The sequence below is a fragment of the Myodes glareolus genome, chromosome 13 (genome assembly GCF_982192425.1).
Source record: "Myodes glareolus chromosome 13, mMyoGla1.1, whole genome shotgun sequence".
NCBI classification, from domain to species: domain Eukaryota; kingdom Metazoa; phylum Chordata; class Mammalia; order Rodentia; family Cricetidae; genus Myodes; species Myodes glareolus.
Window position 1 is genome coordinate 27,049,964 of NC_142038.1, and position 20,827 is coordinate 27,070,790.

At 43.0% G+C, this 20,827-nt stretch overlaps 1 protein-coding gene across 2 annotated transcripts in view; it reads left to right on the top strand.

Moving 5' to 3' along the window:
* The first annotated feature begins 8,353 nt into the window (after positions 1–8,353).
* The window catches only part of Hmgxb3 (HMG-box containing 3), a 50,882-nt gene continuing 38,408 nt past the window's right edge, over positions 8,354–20,827 (top strand). The window contains exons 1-5 of one of the 2 annotated variants that reach the window (XM_048419427.3): positions 8,354–8,723; positions 12,847–12,982; positions 13,682–13,856; positions 17,756–18,253; positions 19,661–19,759. In XM_048419427.3, coding sequence (XP_048275384.1) covers positions 12,849–12,982; positions 13,682–13,856; positions 17,756–18,253; positions 19,661–19,759 — 906 coding nt within the window. In that variant the 5' untranslated portion in view covers positions 8,354–8,723; positions 12,847–12,848. Of the gene's footprint in view, positions 8,724–11,889; positions 11,909–12,846; positions 12,983–13,681; positions 13,857–17,755; positions 18,254–19,660; positions 19,760–20,827 lie in introns of those variants that run through there. The other variant, XM_048419428.3, reaches the window with a different exon arrangement.

Genomic DNA, 20,827 nt, shown 5'->3' on the forward strand with positions numbered 1-20,827 from the left:
TACTGTATTTTTATTGACTTGTTTTATTCAATATGGAAGTAATTTTATAATTAATCTGCTTCATATGTCTGTTTCAATTAACAAACTACAGAAAGAAAAATAATTGCTGTGTGCTTCTGAAAAATCTACAAAATTACCCAGAAGGCAGACTGGCAAAAAACAACGACAAAAAATACCACTACACCAAGCTGCTACATCAAGATGGCTCAGTGGGTAAAGACACCTGCCATCAAGGCTGATGACCTGAGTTGCGTCGTTGAAACACCAAGGGTGGAATGAGAGAACTGACTCTTGCGAGTGGTCCTCTTACCTCCATACATGTGCTATGGTATGTGTGTACTCACATGCACACAATAAACAAATGTATAAAATTCAAAAGTAAAAACTAGCAGGGCCAGCAAGGTAGCTCTGGGATAAAAGCACTTGCTGCATATGCCTAATGGAACCTGAGTTTCATCCCCTGCAGCCACAGGTGGGAGGGGAGAACTGAGTCCCAGAGATTGTTCCTGACTTCTATGCACACAGACCCATGAATAAAATAAAATAAATTTAAGCTACACCATAAAGGGGTGAAAATATGACTCAACAGTTAAGAGCACTTGCTGCTCTTCCAAAAGACCCAAATTTGGTTCCCAGCACCCAGGAGAGGCAGTCATAAGCATCTGTAACTCCAGCTCCAGGGGATCCAATACCCTCTGGCCTCCTTGGATGGACACACACACATAAATAAAAATGTAAGAAATAAATCTTTTTTTAAAAAAACTACACTAACATTTTCATAGGTACTGCATATGTTCTCTAAAAAGGAATTTATTTCTCTTGATATATTTATTAATAATAACTTAATAATAATAATATATACTAAAGATATTAAGAATACCTTCTATGTATGGGAAAATTATAGTATAAACATGACTATAAATTTAAATAGTCTTAAATAATTTAAATATGGTCCCTTTCTCTGAAGGAGATGCATAGAGAGAAGAAGGTGGCTTATGAAGCCAGTTTACCGGAGGGCAAGTGTAGCATGTCTTCATATTGATTATATGGTACAGACTGGGTTACTCAGAGGCATTGAGGAAGCAGTGAACCGAATTCAATCATAGCATTATCAACCCTCTCAAAGGAGTCCACTCTTGCCCTTCCTGGAAAGTGAGAGGCAGGGTGGGTTGATGTGGTCCTACTGATAATCAATCCTTCCTTCCTCCATCTACACATGTACATTAATGTTCTTTCTTTCTTTGTCCCCATCCAGCTCCCTAGCATAACTCAAGTGCTACATCTTAAGGCCAGCTATTAATTTATTGGGCAGAGAAGTGTACTCTCTACCCAATACTTGCATAAATGTCAGGAGCATTCAAGAAGATTCTAGAGTTATCAAGTTGGCAGAGGGGAGATGGGAATCAGTAAGTCTAGAGTGAAAACAGCTTCTGCTTTTTACTTTTTAAGCAAGTAACTGACAGAGAATACATTCAATTGGCCATCAAATGGCTTTGGAGCCTGTCCTGGAACTCACTCTTTTGACCAGGCTGGCCTTGAACTCACAGAGATCCACCTGACTCTGCCTCCCCAGTGCTGGGATTAAAGGTGTGCACCACCGCCGGGTAAAAAGGTTTATTTCATCTACAGCTTGTAGTTAGAGAAGTGTAGACACTTCTCTTGTCATCCAGAGAAGTGAAGTCAAGGGAGGCACTCAAAGCAGAAACTCAGGTAGGAACTGAAGAGGCCATGAGGGAGTGCTCCTTATCAGCTTGTTCCCCGTGACTTACACACCTCAGGACTACCTGCTCAGGTTTGGCACCACCCACCATTTGCTGTGCCTTCCCAAATCAATTATTATTCAGGAAAATACCCCCTACAGACTTGCCTACAGGCCAATCTTATGGAGACGTGTTCTCAATTAAAATTCCCTCTTCACAGACATATCAAGGTTTGTGTCAAGTTGACAAAAACCAACCAGCACTGTCCCCTTCAGCAGAAGTGTGTGCAGGGGAAGCAACTAGGAGAAGCCAACTCCTGCTACATCAGATAGTCAGCAATCATGTCGCTCATTAACCTTATATATTCATTTTGTTCCTGGCCTTTCTGCAGAATGCTTTCAAAGCAGTTCTATGGACATCTATAAATCTGCTCAGCCAGCCCACAGTTGCTTGAAAACTGTCGCAGGCAAGCCAAGTTTAATACCTCTTTCCCATTCATAGAGCCAGGGATGAGAATGGTTTTGGTGCAAATTTCTTGAAACCATGCAAAGAGCCTCTATCGGTGCCATGATAGAGTGCATTCCTCATCCTTTCCCTCTGGGGTTCCACGGATGCCCCTGGCACTTCCTCTGCATTTGGCATGACCATTTGAGAGAGCAGACAGGGTGGCAGTGATGCCTATGGCTTCTGCAACTTTCATCTCCTCCTCCAGGGAGGACACTACTGAAGTTTCTCATTCCCCTTCTTCACCATCTCTAGGGATGAGGACTGGGCCACAGCTGAGAGGGCTATGTCTGTTCCTCCTTCTAGCTTCTTCTGCCACAAGTGTGGGAAAACAAGAAGATAAACTTAAGTGCTTTGCAGAACCCTAAGTGAGGGTGTTAAGATTTCTCGTAGGAAAAATTGTGAGAAGATAGGATTCATGACGCTGACTTTGTGTCAGTGTGAGACTATCGGCAGACTCAGAACATGTAAGACAGAGAGGGCCTTGAAGAAAATCTATTTACGTAAGCTTCCCAAGTCTGGGAATAGTAATGTTTGCTTAGGCTGCTATGACAACAGATTGAAGTAGGTTGCAAAAACTTGCAAATAGCAACACACTATAAACTCAGAGCTGTTTTGTAGATACAGAAACAAGCCAGAGGAAGAGCCTGGCCCATGGCCATGAAGGTTTCTCAGCTCAGATCACTGATGTATCTGGCATGCCATTGCCCTGCTCAAAAGTCCACCAAAATGAGAACTTCAAATTCTCTCGCCATCTACCTGAAGAAGGCTTTCACTACAGGAAGCTGTTCCGGGTGTCACACATTCACTTAATAAATATTTACAGGGTCTAAGCAGTAAGGATTCAGTGGTGAACAACAGAGTCAAGTTATATGCCCCCAAGAAATAAAAAAAATGGGGGGAACAGTAAATTAACAGATAAATACGGCAATTATAGAGTACAACCAGTGCAGCGCAGAAAGTAAAGATGAGGGTACAGAAGAAAAGCAAAAGATCTGTCTGGCACTGGGATTGTGAGTCTTGTAATCCAGCTATAGGGGAGGTTGAGGGAGTAAAGTCAGTTGGTGGTCAGCCTCAGAAAATTAATGAAACTCTTATCTCAAACAAACATTTTAAAGGCTGGGGATGTAGCTCAGTGGTAGAGTACTTGCCTAGCATGCTCAAGGCCCAGGGTTCAAGCCTCATTACTGCAAAGGCTGTAGGGTGGTGGTGGGGTTATTTACAAAGTTACAGAAAAGAAGGTATTTAAGCTGAGCTCTCCGTGAAGAACATCAGAAAGGGGCAGTGAAGTCAAGGATAGAGTGTCAGCCAAATCTTAAAAGCAGGAAAGAGTTAAGTGTTCTGAAGGATTTGTATGGCTCCAAGTGGATTCAGATGCTGTGGTAAGCAGCAGACACTTGGCTCAGTGCCTCAGAAAGTTTCTCAAGTTTCCCAGGGAGTTTGCAGACAAAGGCATCATCCATATCCATTCTCATTCATATTCTCTGTCTCTCCTCTCTTGCTAGATAGACAGCAGGCTAACCTGGACCTGGAAATCCGTTTTCCCCAGTCTTCCCCAGGGCTAGGATCACAGTCATGAACCACTATTTTCTGCCTGCTTTGCATTTTGGGTTTTTTTTTAAATCAATTTGCACTCAGGAGGCAGAGGCAAGCAGATCTCTATGAATTCGAGGTTAGCCTGGTCTACAGAGAGAGTTCCAGGACAGGCTCCAAAACTACAGAGAAACCCTACGTCAAAAAACAAAACAAAACAAAATCAATTTCAACAGGCAGTGGTGTCACACACATTTAATCCGAACAGAACAGGAAGTAGAGGCAGGTTGATCTCTGAGTTCAAAGTCAGTCTAGTCTACCGAGGGCATTCCAGGACAGTCAAGGATACACAGAGGAACCCTATCTTGGGAGACAAACAAATAAAAGCAACAACAACAAAATCAGTCTCATTATTTTGTGGGAAATGGATTGGGATGTTTGGATGCTATTGCTGATGGTTTGGGTAGGAGATGATGGCAGAAGTAATGGGTGAATCATAGCACAGTCCTTCTCTGAGCTTGTTTTCTGCTTGAAAATGAAGTTAGGCATGATAGTGCATACTTGTAATCCCAGCACTGGGGCTGCTTAGGCAGGAAGACTGCTGAAAGTTTAAGGCCAGCCAAAGCTATATAACAAAGACCCTGTCTCAAAACAACAAATAAATAAACAACAACAACAAAACCTTTAGACTCGACAAGGGAAGACACGTCACATCTGATATGCAGGCATGACCTAGCACCTGCTGGATGAAATCTCCATGGGGACATATTTAGTTTTAAAAAACTCAAAGTGATTTTGATACATTGCATATTTGAAAACTGTTGTGGGATAGCCACAAAGACTGCTCAGATATGGGTTTAAGCAAATAGAAAGTCTTTACTAGCTGGTCAGCAACTACACTGGGTGGGTCAAGTGAACTTTTAAGCACCAAATCCATATTTTGGGTTGACATAATTCAGTTAACAAGAACAATGAGCCAGAAGGCACTACAGATGCCCAAAGGCAAGGTTAGTACATTTAGAGACATTCCCAGAACTACAGACTATGATGATCAGTTCTTTGTTTTTATGTTGGCAGGTGGTACTGTCTACATGCTGAGTCTAATGGCCTGAATGGTACTCCCATCATGGAGTCAGTTGTGCTAAGGTCTGGGAGCCTATTAAACTCTGGGACCCTGTTACAAAAACCAAAGGATCTGATGACTCCCAAGATTGCCTTCAAATTAAAGTACTGGGCCTTAGATAAATACTCCAAATTCAATGCCTGTAGGGGCCAGGTGGTGGCTCAAGTGACTGAGATAGGGATAAGTTGTTTGGAGAAGTTGGGGTATAAGTGCCTGATTGTGGTTTGAATGTATTTAGCCCCCATAGGCACATAGGGAGTGGTACTATCAGATGTGGCTTTTTTGGAGTAGGTGTGGCTTTGTTGGAGGAACTATGTCACTGTGGGTGGGCTCTGAGGTCTTACGTCATGGAATATTAAGATGTGTTACATTCATTTATGCTGTGAAATAATTTGTTTAATGACGCAAAGATGTGTTGCATTTGTTTGATTAAATAAAATTAACTTGGGGTTAGGAGGCTGAGTCAGCAACTAGCTGACATGAAGTGATAGGGAGGAACTAAGTGTAGCAAGGGTTCTTTTGTGGGGGCTGAGCAGGAAGCCCTGTTTTTCGGGAGATGTGAGTTAGAGGAGAAAGTTAGATACTTGTTCTTCAGCCCCTCTGATTGAGCAGAACTTCACCTCAACGTTTGAACGTTTGAACCCTGAGTTCTATAGAGGGATAGAGATCTAAAAAAAGTTTGTTTTGGCTGCCATAATAGAGCTGGTGCCTGAAGGAACAGAATTCTCACCTGGCCAGTCACCACTGCTGGTAGCTGCAGAGCTACAATTGGCAATTAGGAGAGCAGTTGCTTAAGGGGTGACTGCTGAATTTAATGAAAAACAACAGTCTCATATATACTCAAGTTACATCCAGTGTGCCAGACCATTGGCTGTTGCATGTGGGATCAAGATGTAGTTCCTTCTCCACTCTCAGCTCCTTCTCCATCACCATGTCTGCCATCTTGCCACCATATTCTGCCATGATAATGGACTAAACCTCTGAAACTATAAGCCACCCAATTAAATGTTTTCCTTTATAACAGTTGTCATGTTCATGGTGTCTCTTCACAGCGATTGAAACCCTAAGACAGCAACCTAGAGCTTTGGAGATTAAAAACAAATACCTTTTCTGGTCAGACAAAACACCATCCAGCAGGAAGAGTTTGGAATTTGTCTGTTTATCCAGTATTTATTTTTGCTGTACTTGAAGTTGACCCTATAAAATTTGGAGGCTAATTTGAGTGCAACAGTGAGTTCCTAAAAGGCTTTAAACAAGAAAAAAAAGGCTTGTTTTAAAGAATTGGTGGCAGAGAAAAACATAAGAATGCTAGAGTTTAGAGTTTAGCTCCATAGCAGGGAACACGTACAAGGTCCTGAACTCAACCACAAGTACCAGCTGGGGGCAGGGTTAAGGGTCAAGATCAGATATGGAAAGCTGGATTAGAGAAAATGGTGAGAGGTAGTCGGGTAGGGCTGTTACTGTGAGCTGGGTGTGAAGCCAAAGTGGAAAGGATAACTCACAGATTTCTGGTTTGAGTGTTGAACAATCCAGTGGATGCTACTGTAATTTACTGAGCTGGGAACAAATCACGGAGGATATACTCTGTGAAGCACTCTCTATGATTAATACAGCTTCCTTGGAGCAGGGCACGTGTGATGTTCCAAATTGTTAACTCCAAAGGAAACTCCAGTTCCCAAAAACCCAAAAGGCAGTCAGTCCAAATACCCACAAATGGGCTCAACCTGAATACAGGAGGATTTCTGGTGGTTAGATAAAAGCTAGTATTCCTCAGGGACTTGCAATGCCAGTTCCCCTCTACCTATCACTGGCAGAAGGGACAAATGGCTTTCTGTGGTGCCTCTTAGCATATTAAAGCTCAAGCTGGCCTGGCTCCCTCAGTATCACAAATATGTGTTACACATTTCAAAAGTCCACCCTAACTCTTTTCATCTCCTCCCCTCCTTAAATTCCCTCCAGCTCTTGGGCTTCCCTCTTCAGATACTCAATTCTCCTTATAACCCTGCTAGTTTTGTGCTCCCTCCTCTTCCCCTTGTATAAACGGATGGTATAACCACTCTGTGGCACTGTTAAGGGGAAGGTTTTAATTGTAGAGATGAGAGAGTAGCAGAGTCTAGAGCCGATAGAGAAAGCAGCAGACTGAACAGCAGCAGCAGACTGGACCTGGCCAGGGGAGATACAGTAGAGCAGAGAGATGGGTGGGGGAGCAAGCATATCATAGCAGGGTTATGGGTAACTGAATGAGTAACTGTGGGACGGATGGAAGGAGTTTAAGGATAAGGGAGGCGGTGGTAAGAGCTACAAGACTAGCATGGACTTTGAAATATTTAACAGGTACTTGTAATACTGAGGGAGCCTGGAGGCTAGCATGTGCTTTGGTATGCTAATGGGCACCACAGATAGCCATTTGTGTTCCCCGCCTTTTGAAATTTGGGGGAATGAAGCTTCCTCTGGACTGGACACTTCTTTCACCCAGCTCCAGTCTGTTTGGCCATGTTCAGTCTACTTCTTTCTCTCTCTGCTCTGAACTCTTTCAGATTCTTCTGGCTGTTCTCTCTCTCATATCTATAATTTAAACCTCCCCGTTAACATATCATGGAAGTCATGTTGTCAGGTTATATACTAACGTCATAACTTGTTTTGAAAACTACTGATATTGACAGTAGACATGGGACGATGAGAATACAAATTTTTTGGTTTGGTCAAACTATTATGTTTGAAAAAAATTGTCTTGGGGATTGAACTCAAGGCTAAGCACAGGCTAGGGAAGCCCTCTACCACCAAGCTACATTCCTAGACTCAAAGACAAGACACCTGATGAGTGCAAACGGACCAATCTGCTGTGTTGACTGTAGAGATCAGAGTGACGGTGAGAAGAACCGGCAGACGTAGCTTGAGAAGGTGGTGACCGTGGCAGGTGGAAAATAGGAAAGACTAGCACTACATGTGCAAGCGGTCTTTCAGGAACGTGTTTAAATGTGGCACAACCTATGACGTGAAAATCTAATCCAGCCCTTCGTTCCCAGAGCTCTACATTCCAAAAAGTCTCTATTGTTACTGCTCACCGGAGCGAGGAGGGAAGCTTGAAGCAACATTAAGTATCATCTTCAACCTGAAGGAGTGAGACAGTTCTGAAAGGTGAGGTCGAGCTCGGTTAGAGCTCCGCCCTGTTACCTGACAGTCCCACATCCCTATCCCGAGCCTCTTAGCTTTCTGGTTTTGCAACCTCAGCCCCTACTTCCGGCTCCGGTGAGCTTGGCCGGAAGCAGTCCGTCCACCTCAGCGGATCCCCTTCCACCCTCCAGCCCCTAAGCCTCCAATCGGTTCCAACAGAGGACCCGCCGGTTGCGCTTGCGCGGGGGTCTCACGCAATCACGCGCGCCGTCCGCTTCCGGTGCGCCGCGCGGGCCGCCGGGACGGATCTCCCTGGCGATCCGTGGTGTGCTGTCGCCGCTGCCAGCAGCGCGCCGGTGCCGAGTAGACGCTCGCGTCCTTGCTGTCTTCCTCGGGCTTCCCGGGGCCTGACCCCCCGGGGCCCTCGGCAGGCGTCGGCCGAGCCTGTGCGCTAACCTGCGGTTTTCCGCTCGCTCTTCATACCCCGCAGCGCAACTCGGAGGGAGAGCGAGAGGGGCTTTGGCGACTCCGCGCCGTGTGTCGCCGGGCGGGGCCGCGGGGCCGGGGTTCCTCCAGCCCCCGGGATGCGTGCGCGAGCTCTCGCCTCCACTTTCTTTTTACCACTGTCACGACTGGAGCCGCCTCTCGCCTACAGCGGGGAGCGCGAGTGCACCGACCGGCACCCCTGTCCAGCCCGGTGGCCGGGTACCCTCGGGAATGTGAGCCGCCAGGCTCACAAACTCCTCCGGGTAAGTCCCGCCCACTAGGCTCACGCCGCGGGGCCGAACTGCCCAGCCACCTGAGTGCGGATCCTGCGGCTGCCTCTTCACCTTCTGTTGCCTCGTGCTACCCGGTGCACCATTTTCTTTAGTCTGTACCTCAGGGACAGCCCAGAGAGGGAAAGAAGGTAGCTCGTGGCTGAGCCGCCAGAAACCATCATCTGAGGTTCACGAAAGGTTTGGTAGGGTAGTGAAAGTGTCTCATTTCAAGAGTTACAGTTAAGATCTGTAAGAGTGCTTTTAGGTCTCACATCTTATATCCTCAAAAGACGCCCCACCCCTGCTCATCTTTTTTTGGTGTTTGAGACAGGGTTTCATGCGTCCCAGGCTGACTTCAAACTCATCAGTAGGTGAGATTAGCTTTCAACCACTCTGTTTTCCTGCATCCATCTCCTAAACCCTGGGGCTATAGGCACACCACCACACCCTGTTGTTTCTGACCTTCATATTTTTCTACACCTCTTTGCTTTGCTTTACCAAGGCCTAGGATCTGAAAACAAACTTGGACCCAGGTGTAGGACACTGTAGTCAAACAAACAGAAATCCAAGATAATCCTTTCATGCCCCAAGGTGTAACTAACTTGGTTAGTTCTGGCCGCTAAAACATGTTGTCCATTCTTTCCATACAGGCGCTCCGCTGGAGTAATACTGCTTTCTTCACAAGGCTGTTAAGGGCCAAGGAGTCGATTATATATAGGACAAAAAGTTTGACCCCCATATGCCCTTGACATGAACTGCCCCTGCCGTTAACCAATCTGCCGTTTGTTTATAGAGCCACAGTGTGGACTGCCTTGTTAGGTTTCACTATGACTGTTAGGAAGTGAGCTCCCCCCACCTCATTACATTTTTAGGGAAGAATGGAGGAAGAGAAGTCACAAGAATAAAACACCTTAGGAGTATGTTTGTAACCTGCCGTGTACCTTTAAGAGTGGGGCTGGAGAAATGTCTCAGCAGTTCAGAGAACTAGCTGTTCTAGAGGCCCCAGGTTCATTTCCCAGCACCCACACGGTAGCTCACAATTATCTGTAACCCAGGTCCCAGGGGACCTGATGAAGTCATCTGGACTTTGTGGGCCCCAGGCAGACGTGAGGTGCACAGACATACATGATGCAGGCAAAACCACCCATGCACATAAATAGTAATTTTTTAAAAGTGGGGTGAAATGTGTATTTAGGGGTAGCAGAAGAGGGGGGTTTAGTTTTTACATCAGAAGTATTGCTTGGCTGCTAGGAACATGGCAGGCAAAGCTCTTGTACAAGAGTGAGAGCTCGGATCCTAGAACCACATGTGTGTTGGGTGGGTGTGATGACCTATCTGTAATAGTAGCCCCGGGAAGCTAGTCATGGCCATCTCTGGTTTTGGGTGAGAGACCCTGCTTCAAAGAAAAGAAAGAGTGATTTGGTAAGATTTTGGACATTAATTTTGGGTCACCACATACTGCATACTTTCTTTCACTCACACCATGAACATGCATGCACACAGCACACACACACACCCCATTAAAAATAAGAAAAAGACCAAAAGGGGGGAGGGGCTCTTAACTCCCAGGGTTAGGCACACTTTATTCATCTTCAGCTCCTGAAAAAACAGCTGACATTTAAGGTATGGAACACACGTATCTCTGTTCAAGTGGTAGGAATTTCAGCTCGCATCCAGGTCTCCTGGATTCCCCTTTATCTTTATTCTCAGTTTTCTTTTGTGAGGGCTAAATTGTGTGTGAGCTTCATGCCACTCATGTGGGTCCTGTTCGTATTTACTGCCACAGCTCTATTTCCTGATATCTGTTTGGGAGATTTTCAAGAACAACTATGCTCCTCTCTCATAAAATTCAGGTGATTCTGGGATCTTTCTCCCTCTAAGGATTGAGAGGTGAAATTGCAATCTAGTGCTTGACCCCAGTGAACTATTCATTCAGATTTTTAGGCCTGTTTTTTTTTTTCTAGACAAAAGGAAATTCATTCTGCTTTGGTTTTGTTTGTTTGTTTGTTTTATTTTATTTTAGGCTAACAGCAGAGAGCTATGTTGTCAGATTACTGTTTATTTTTTGTCTTTGGTTTTTGAGGCAGTATCTGATTACCATGGTTTGGTCTTTAACTCCTGATCCTCCTGTCTCTACTTGCCAGGTGCTGGGATTACAAGTGTGCTCCAACATGTCAGTAAGATTTCTGATCTGTGTTGTCCTACACTATAGCCACTAGCCATACAGTTGCAGTTCATCATATTGAAAATTAGTTCATTTTTGGCTGCTAGTCCTATTCCAAGTGCCTAATAATGATCTGTGACTACTGGCTACAATATTGGACAAGATTAATAGACCATTTCCATTTATTGAGTTGTCCTTGTGTAAGAAACTGCTCGTCAAGTTTAGTGACAGCACAACGTTAAGAAAAAGACCAGGAGCTGAATTTTTTTTTTTTTAAATTACAAACCCATTTTCAATATTTGGGCCTCATGGCCCCGGGCAGGTTGCTAACTGTCTCACTACAGATGATAGTCTTTAATAATGAACTCTTTCATTAGTACAGTAGTTGGCCGTTCTCCAACAGTTATGTGACTTAAATTCTTTTGAGTCTTGCCTTGTGAATCTGTGGGAATGGGTCTGGTTGGTGAAAGGCTTATTGTGGGTCAGCATAGGAATCTGAGTTAAGAAAGTGCTGGGATCAAGAGCCGGCTGGCCTGGACAGTTTGGGGGGTTCCACATGCACACTCTTGCACCCACTCCCTTGCATGTCCTGCCGGCTAGTTTTTAATGTCAGCTCAAGAAAAGCTAGAGTTGTTTTGGAACCTCAATTGAGAAAATATCCCCACCAGGTCGTCCTGTGGACAAGTCTCCATTTTCTTGACTAATGAAGGATGTAGGAGGGCCCAGCTCACTGTGGGCAGGACTGCCGCTGGTGGTCCTGGGTGCTATAAGAAAACAGACTGAAGCAGTGGTGGCGCACGCCTTTAATCCCAGCACTCAAGAGGCAGAGGCAGGACGATCTCTGTGAGTTTGAGGCCAGCCTGGTCTACAGAGCAAATTCCAGGACTGCCAGAGAAAACTTGTCTCAAAAAAAAAAAAAGAAAAAGAAAGAAAGAAAGAAAGAAAGAAAGAAAAAGAAAACCTGAAGAAGAAAATAGAGTGAGCAATCTACGAGGAGCAAGCCAGTAAACCAGTAAGCAGTCCTCATCCATGGCTCTGTCTCAGTTTTTGTCCTGACTTCCATTAGTGATGGACTGTGATACAGAACTAAAAGCTAAAGTAAACTCTTCCTTCCCAAGTTGCTTTTGGTATTGATGTTATATTATACCAATAAATTCTTTAGTTAGGAACCCTAAGCCTTATGTGTACCCACAGGAAAACCCCCCAACATATACACAAGTCTGGGAAGATGAGACCTCTTGTAAATTTTTTAAATTGGATTTATTTATTGTATTTATTTTAGTGTTTCGCCTGCTATGTATGTGCGCCACGTGCATGCCTAATGCCTGTGGTGGAGGCCAGTCAGAAGAAAACATGACATCACTTGGAAATGAAGGTGTGGACGTTTGTGAGCTGCCACACAGATGCCAGGAACTGAATAACTGCTCTTAACCACTGAGCAGTCTTTCCAACCCCTACCCACTTTTTTAACATGCAGGAAAGGGGTAACAGAATCTAAAGTAGTTCGAAGACCTGCCTCAAATCACACAAGCTGGCAGAGTAATCTCTTCCATATAAAGTTCCTTAATAGACATTTAGTTGAAGCTGTTATTTAAAGTGATAAAACTATAAGGGTAGGGCCAGAATTTCTAACTCTTGGCCAGGTATTCTTTAAAAAAAAAGTTTGGTTTCTTAAGAAATTTTCATCAAAGACTCTCAAAAACCTGTGGTCCCTGATTTGCCTGAAGAAAAGATTAACTGAAAACATTCAATTTCCTGCCTTTTAGAGTCTCACCCAAGGCTGAAATGGAGCCCTCAAATCTGTGCTTGTTACCACATGTGCTTGTTAGATCTTTTGAACTGGGGAGATATCTAAACCTTTAGACCCTGGCAGAGTTGATTCGCCCTGCAGACTGCAGTTCCTTTTGCCTTGGATAACTAAAGCTTTCTGTTGGCTTCCCTCTTCTCTAGCCATGGATGCGCCGTATGATGGTGCTGAGGTAACTGTTGTGATGGAAGAAATCGAGGAAGCTTATTACACTTCCCCTGGGCCACCTAAGAAGAAGAAAAAGTACAAAATACAAGGAGAAAAGGCCAAGAAACCCAGGTTAGCTTTAATATTTTGGTTGTTGATGTTATTTCTCAACAGGTCAGCTTGGAGGACTGAGTTGAAGAAGATAAAGATTCATTTAGAATGCAGTTGTCAGAGTCTGAGTGCGCATGTTGTGGGGGAGAGAGAGACTGGGGGTGCAGAGGGACAGACTTTGCTTATCTTTCCAGACTGTTAGAGGAACTTGTACTTTGTAATGCTAGAATCTGTGGATTCTTTTTCGTGTTATTTTTTGCTCTGTCATTGTTTAAATATTTAAAATAAGCTTTAGTAACCTTGCAGTTATAAGTAATGCCAGCAGTTTCTACAGATATTATCCACTTTAATTTTCCTCTTCACTTTAAATACTAAAAGCTTCTGACTGATGTTACTAGCACTGGACCATTTCTGGCAATTACTTGCTTTCTTCTCTCAGCCTTGTTGAGATTTTTGATCAAAGACAGAAGAGTGATGTATGTGTGCAATAAACCTGGGTAGTCAGCTTCTGCTGTAACCTTGGCCTGCGAGTGGAATTACAGGACCCTGCATCTTTGACTACATTAGATTATATGACTGGGGGTGATACAGAGGTTTTTTGCTTGTCTAGAGACAGTGCTTTGAATTGAGAGGTTTGACTTTGCTTTACTTTGTTGGCCTTTGACTAACACTCCAACCAGCAAGTGCTAGATGAAGTAAGGGTCGTTCTTGCTTCTGCAGGTCTGCTTACCTTCTATACTACTATGACATCTACTTGAAAGTACAGCAGGAGCTCCCCCACCTACCACAGTCCGAGATCAATAAGAAGATAAGTGAGAGCTGGAGGCTCCTCAGTGTGGCCGAGAGAAGTTACTACTTGGAGAAAGCCAAACTAGAGAAAGAAGGTTTGGATCCTGTAAGTATTTTTTTTTCTTAGCGCCCCCCCCCCATTGTTTTAATGGGTAAAGACCTGGTGAGACCAGCTCCCCTGTTCTCATGACTCTTATTAGCTTCTTCAGAAGCTTTTAAATTATCTTTCTTGAGTCAGGTTTTGTGTCTGTTTTCATGATGCTCTGCATTCTTTTTAAATGCAACAGTACAGAAAGCTGACATTTTCTGAGTTCTGTATAATGAGCCTCTGATTCCTTTTCTGATCTTTACCATAACCTGAAGCTCCTTTTCCTCATACTAATATCTTTTCCTTGATACAGTGGCTTAGATAGGCATTTCTTCTATACTGTGTTTTTATATTACTAATTGAATGTAGTATAGTCCATCTGTTGTTTTGCCTGGCATAACAATCAGGAATTAGGTTTGTGTGAAAAGCAGTAAAGTAAAACTGCTTTGTGTGGTACCATGTGGTTTTGAACTATGCAGAGGAGACATGCAGGGTTAAAGCCAAGGTTGATGGTGGTGACTGGGGCTTTGAGTCCTTGAACTAAAGAACAAGTGAGGATGAATTTAGGTTGATGTCTATCTGCCATTTGTTATCTCTAATTCACAGTGACAGAATACACCTGTTTTGATGGTGCTGGTGGCAGAATCCAGGATTTCATTCATAGTAGACAAACTTCATGCCAGTGAGCTCTATGCCTCCCCCAACTGGATTTTTGGTTTTTGATTTTTTTTTTTTTTCCCAGTTTTTTGAGACAGCGTTTCTCTGTAGCTTTGGAGCCTGTCCTGGAACTAGCTCTTATAGACCAGGCTGGCCTGCAACTCAAAGGGATCTGTTTGCCTCTGCCTCCCGAGTGCTGGGATTAAAGGCTTGCGCCATCACCGCCTGGCCCCAACTGGGTTTTTTTAACATTGAAATTCTCATAGTAACTCTATCATGATTGCAGATCAAAACTTTTTAACCTAAACTTTTATTTATTATTTATTTTAAACTTAGACAATTGTTTCCTATTTCTTTTTTGGAAATGTAAAGATTAAAGATTTCAACAGTTATTCTGTAGTAGAACTGGACTTTTTCTTAACTGAATCTGTCACTGCCTGTCAGATTATTTTGTCTTTACTGTCTAGATATTCTTCTTCCTCCTTCTCCAGTAGCTTTGTGTTAACCTACTGTCCAGAAGATGCTAGTATATATTTCTGCTGCTAGATGATTTGTTTATAACAAGTTTAGGAAATAACCCCAGCAAAGGTAAGACTCAGAAGGTAAAATATAAGGAAAGTATACCTATTCCTTATGGCTTTCATAGTCTAAAATATGCAGTCTTAGGAGTTGGGAATTGAACTCAGTGGCAGAGCATATGCTTAGCATAATTGCCATGGGTTCCATCCTTAGAGCCAGCCTCTTTTAAAACAGTAAATAAAGGCAGCAAAACTTTTTTGTCTAATAATCTCAACTAACTCTGTAATGATTTTTTTTTTATCAAGACTGAATTTTTTACATCATTTGCGGTGATTTTTTTCCCAACTTATTTGTGTGCTTGTTTATATTTACTCATTTCCACCACTACCATCAGTAAATAATTTTGTAAGAATCACTTAAATTTTTGAACTGATAAGTTTTCTCATCTGCTAAATGGAACTCGTAGGCAATCATAATATTTAAAATGTATAATATAGGGCTGAAGTGATAGTCAAGAGTATGTGTTGTGCTTACAAAAGACCTGGGTTTGGGTCCCAGTACCCAGTGGTAGCTCACAGCATCTCTAACTTCAGTTCCAGGTGGATTAATCCTCCTACCCTTTTTTTTCTTTAAACTCTCTGAAGACATTAGGCACACATGTACTGCATAGACATCTAGGCAAAACACTCATAAAACTAAATAGATAAAGTTAAACTATATAATGCAAATCATTTATCTGAGTTCTTGGCAGATTTTGATCTAATCCATAAGTGTTACTCTTCAGTAGATTAAAAAAAAAATCCAGTACTAGGGGTGGTGAGATGGTGCAACAGTTAAGAATACCTGGCTATTTCTGTGGAGGATCCTGGTCTGCCCACATGGCAACTTATAACCATCTGTAGCTCCATTTTCAGGGGAGCTGATGCCCTTTTCTGACCTTGGACACCAAGCATACATGTGGTCACATACATACATGCCTGCAAAACACTTACACATGTAAAATAACTAAATATAAAATATAAATATAAAACATTTTTTAAAGATCCAGCCAGGCTGTGGTGGCACACATCTTTAATCCTAGCACCTAGGAAGCAGAGGGAGGCGAATCTCTTGAGTATGAGGCCAACCTGATCTACGGAGTGAGTTCCAGGATAGCCAGGGCTACACAGAGAAACCCTGTCTCGAAAAACAAAACAAAGAACCAGACAAACAACAAAAATCCAGTACCATGTAAGAAGAAAAAGTGCTGGTTAATGAGCACTGGGATGCAGTGAGACTTGGCAAAGTTTCTGTGTTGAGCTGTCCTCTATTGCCTGGTGTGCGGATTGGACTTTGCAGGATCAGACTTTGCATCTTGAGAGACTGATGGCCCTTCCCGCTCAATGCAGGACCTGTGATTTTTGCATTAGTCCTTCAAGTCTGTATAGTTTTGTCATGTAGTCCTGTTCTGTCTCTTTTAGTCCAGACAATTCTGTATTACTTGCCACCACTTAATCTTGTTACCCTAATGTGTCTTCTGAAGGTGTTTTGAAAATGCCATTTTCCTTTACCTCTGCAGTTCTATAAAGGACCCAGTTCTGTCTACCTTCACATTTCGTCTGAGTGCCTCTTTAACTCTTACCTTTGAGTGCTGCCTTTGAGCCTTAAGTAGTCCCATCGACCCTCCCTTTTGAGATCTCCAAAGATGTTCTTGTAATTGATTTTAGTGTGTCTTTAAAAGGTACTTTGGAATTTTTTTTCCCATTAAACTTGGGTTTTTATTTAACCATTCACTTTGTTCTGTTTCTCTTACTGGATGACTTTTAGTTTAAGTTCAAAAAAAAAATCAAACATTAATTTCCCTTTTGAGTATGGATTTGCTTTGTGGGGCTGTTTCTAGGAACTGGTCTTTATCTTTTAAAAGAAAAATAAAAAGCAGAGTTCAGGTTTTTACTTATTACTAATTTTATGTCTTGGACTTTTAGCCTCATGAATTTTGACTTTGATTTTCTCATGTATTAGCTGATAATACTAATAGTATTATTTTGGAGAAAAATTAAGTCACAAATTTCTGAGTTTTAAGATGTTAGGTCTCCTCCCTGCACCTCGTTAACATATTCAGGGCCTTACCATATAGTCCTCATCATACATAATTCATTTCTCTCACAAAGCTTTCTTAGCTTTGTGGCCTGCTCATCCTTGTAAGTTTGGAAGAATTACTGAGGTCAGAATCCTGATGTGCCATCTTGAGTTCCATCTCAATCTTCTGTATAGTTGCTTTTCATACTTATTTAAACCATCTGCTACTCTACTAATACTTGTTTTGTTTTGTTTTTTCCTTAAAAAGAAAACTTCTAAAAAACAGACAGGTGGTTGCTGAGGCTTCAAGAAGGAAAAGAATTTGCTCAAGACTGTGTAGACTCGGTGTTCATGCTCCCAGTTTTGGAAGCTGAGATCTGTGCCCTACCCAGAGTTCAGTGCCATAGATGTAGCGCATTTTCTCAGGATGTGCAAGCCCCTCAATTCAATCCCTAGAACTTTGAAAAGACCTACCAACAGAGTCTAATCCATTCTACAGTTTCTTGAGCAAGTGAAGTACATTCATTCCCATGAAGATGACACTGCTGTTGACAGCAACTGATCTTCTGAGATAGGGCAGGCAGTAGAGTCTGGTTCCTTTTGAAAAAAAGAAAAAGGGGCTAATATAAACAACTTGGTGAGCTCCTCATCCATTCATCTCTGGTTATTTCTCTCATTCTCAGAACTCTAAGCTCTCTGCACTGACTGCTGTGGTTCCGGACATCCCAGGTTTCCGAAAGATCCTTCCCCGATCGGATTACATCATCATTCCCAAGAGCACCCTGCAGGAAGACAGGAGCTGCCCTCAGCTAGAGCTGTGTGTGGCTCAGAACCAGATGTCCCCTAAAGGATCTGCTCTCATGTCTCATGCTTCCCCGGATATAGTAACCAGCCATGCAGGCATGGCCGAGCAGTGCCTCGCTGTGGAGGCCCTGACTGAGGAGGTGGGAGCCCTCTCCCAGCCAGGTGCTGTGCAGGAGATTGCCACCTCAGAGATCCTCAGCCAGGATATGCTCCTGGAGGAGGCATCCTTGGAGGTAGGAGAGAGCCACCAACCTTACCAGACAAGCCTGGTAATTGAAGAGACCTTAGTAAATGGCTCACCAGATGTCTCCACTGGAAGCCTGACTGTGCCACACTCCCAGGTTGGAGAGAGCTTGTCAGTGGTAACAGTCATGAGGGTAAGTGGCTTTACACGAATGTCTTTTGCTTTGCTGGCATTCTTATAATGGAGGGTATAGGTGTAGTAGTAACTCAATGTTTCTAGGCCTTGGGCTTGCTCCAGAGTTCTCAGCTTCTCAGGCATCTTACCACCTCTCAGTCTAACCCAATGAGAGTTTTCCTCACATAAGATAGTGTGTGAGGTACATTAGCAAGAGAGCTGGAAATGGATTTAAGCTGTCTGTGAGTCAAAACCAAGAACTGCATGCTGTTAGTGCCATTCAGGATTTTGTGCCCTGAAGTCTCTTTCAAAAAAAAAAAAAGGCTGGAGAGATGACTCAGTGATTAAGAGCACTGGCTGCTCTTCCAGAGGTCCTGAGTTCAATTCCCAGCAACCACATGGTGGCTCACAACCATCTATAATGAGATCTGGTGCCCTCCTCTGGCATGCGGGTATACATGGAGGCAGAATGTTGTATACATAATAAACAAATCTTTTAAAAAAAAAAAACCCACAATGGCATCTTGAACCATATGTGAGAATTACTGGAGGAAACTTTGGATTTAGATGGGAATAAGAAGAAAAGTTCTCTTTAAGGACAAGGTTATGGAACTAAGACCTGAGAAAGTCAGACAACTCTGGGGCTAGTGAGATGGCTCAGTGGATAAAGGTGCTTATTGCCCAAATTTTTAATTAAAAAGGAGAAAAAAATAAGTTCTTCTCCACTATACCAAGGGATTCTTGATTAAGATGAAAGCAAAAATCTCATTGATTCTGGGAAAACTGCCACAATGTCCTAATTACAGTGTCCCTCTTCTTCCCTCGATAGGATAGCATCGTAGAGGAGTGGCAGTCCCCTTCAGGATAAGGGGACAGTGTGTTGTAGCATCCATGATGACGTGGGCACAAGAGAACAGGTGTCCTAAAGAGCTCTATCCTAGATCTATTATATCTGTTTTATTTGTTGCGTGGTGCTATTTTATGATTGTAAATCATTGTCTCTGATCTGGTGGAGGCACTAAAGAATGATTTTGAGCTACCTTGTGGGTTCTGGGAACAAATCCAGGTCCGCTGGAAGAGCAGCCAGCTCTTTACCACAGAGCCATGGTTCCAGTACCACTATTAGAATATGTTAATAGGGTCAGAAGAACTGGATTTTTTTACTAAGTGCTTATGAGGTCTTGGGGGTCCCTAAGCCATCACTGCTCTAGTTTTCTCACCTGTGAAATGATCATAGCACATCTTCTGTGGTAGTAATTTTCTCTTCGTTTCAGTGTTATCTTATTTTGAGATAACTGTGCTTGTTTATTTTGCTGAGCATGCTGGATGAGCACATTGTCGGCGCTTTGTGCGTGATGCAGCCTTCCAGTACTGTGGATGCCCTTGGGTGTTCTGCACACTTAATTGTCCTCTCCATTGTGCACAGGATTCCAGTGAGAATAGCTCCTCTGCTCCAACCACTCAGTTCATCATGCTGCCTCTGCCTGCTTACTCGGTTGTGGAGAACCCTTCCTCCATCAAACTGGTCAGTAGTGGGGAATTAGGGCTCTAGGCATTCTCTACTACTAAAAATAGTTTTCCAAGGTCTTAAAGCCTTAGAACATGGAAGCCAGCAGTTTGGAATTCCCCGGGCCACATGTTGACGGTCAGGAGCCCTGTAGGTACAGCTCCCCAGTACCTGTGAACTCCCCGAAGTATATAGACTTCTTGAAACACCCTGAGGGTAGGTTTCAGAATCCTGTGGAACCACTGATCTAGTTAAGCATTATCACTGCACAGATGCTAAAGCAGCCCTGCTAAAGCAGCCCAGAGAAAGAGGAGTTGAAATCCTCGAGAACATAAACTAGGGCTCTGGCTTCTTGACTCAGTTGGTGTTTTCCCATCACATGCTGCAACTTCTGGGCTGAGATGTATCCCTAAATATATCATAATTTTGATGCTATTATAAATGTTATTCTGAACCTCTTAGTCCCTGGCAGTATGTAGTAAAAAGGGGGACTTTTTAGAAATTAATTTTGTTTTGTTTTGAGACAAGGTCTCATTGTGTTGTCATGGATCTCATTTTGTAGACCAGGCCTCCACCTGTCTCTACCTCCCAATGCTAGGATTAAAGACATGTGATGCCACACCTGGCTGAAGTGGTAGATTTCATTGTTTATTTAGTAGAATGTTGCGTTCATATCAGATTAGGTCAGGATAATTGATAATATTATTCAACTCCTTTATATCCATGCTGATCTTTGATCTGTCTGTCCTGTCAGCTATTGGGAGAAGGCATTCAACTGCCACTGTGGATGTTCTGTTTCTTCTTAAAGCCCTGTTAGTTTTTATTCCATACCTTTGGACTTTATTTACATAAATATTAGGATTTTTATGTCATCTGCATAAATTGCCACTTCATTATTATGAAATGACCTTGAGTAATGTTATTTGCTCTGAAGCCTACTGTGCTCTTTAGTTTGGGTTTTATTAGTTACTATTAGCAACTAGTTTGTTTCCATTCTTTTTTAGCCATTTTGTAACTTTATATTTAAGGTTTTGTTCTGTTTTATAGGCAGCATGTAGTTAGATGTAAAACAAAGACAGTCTGATG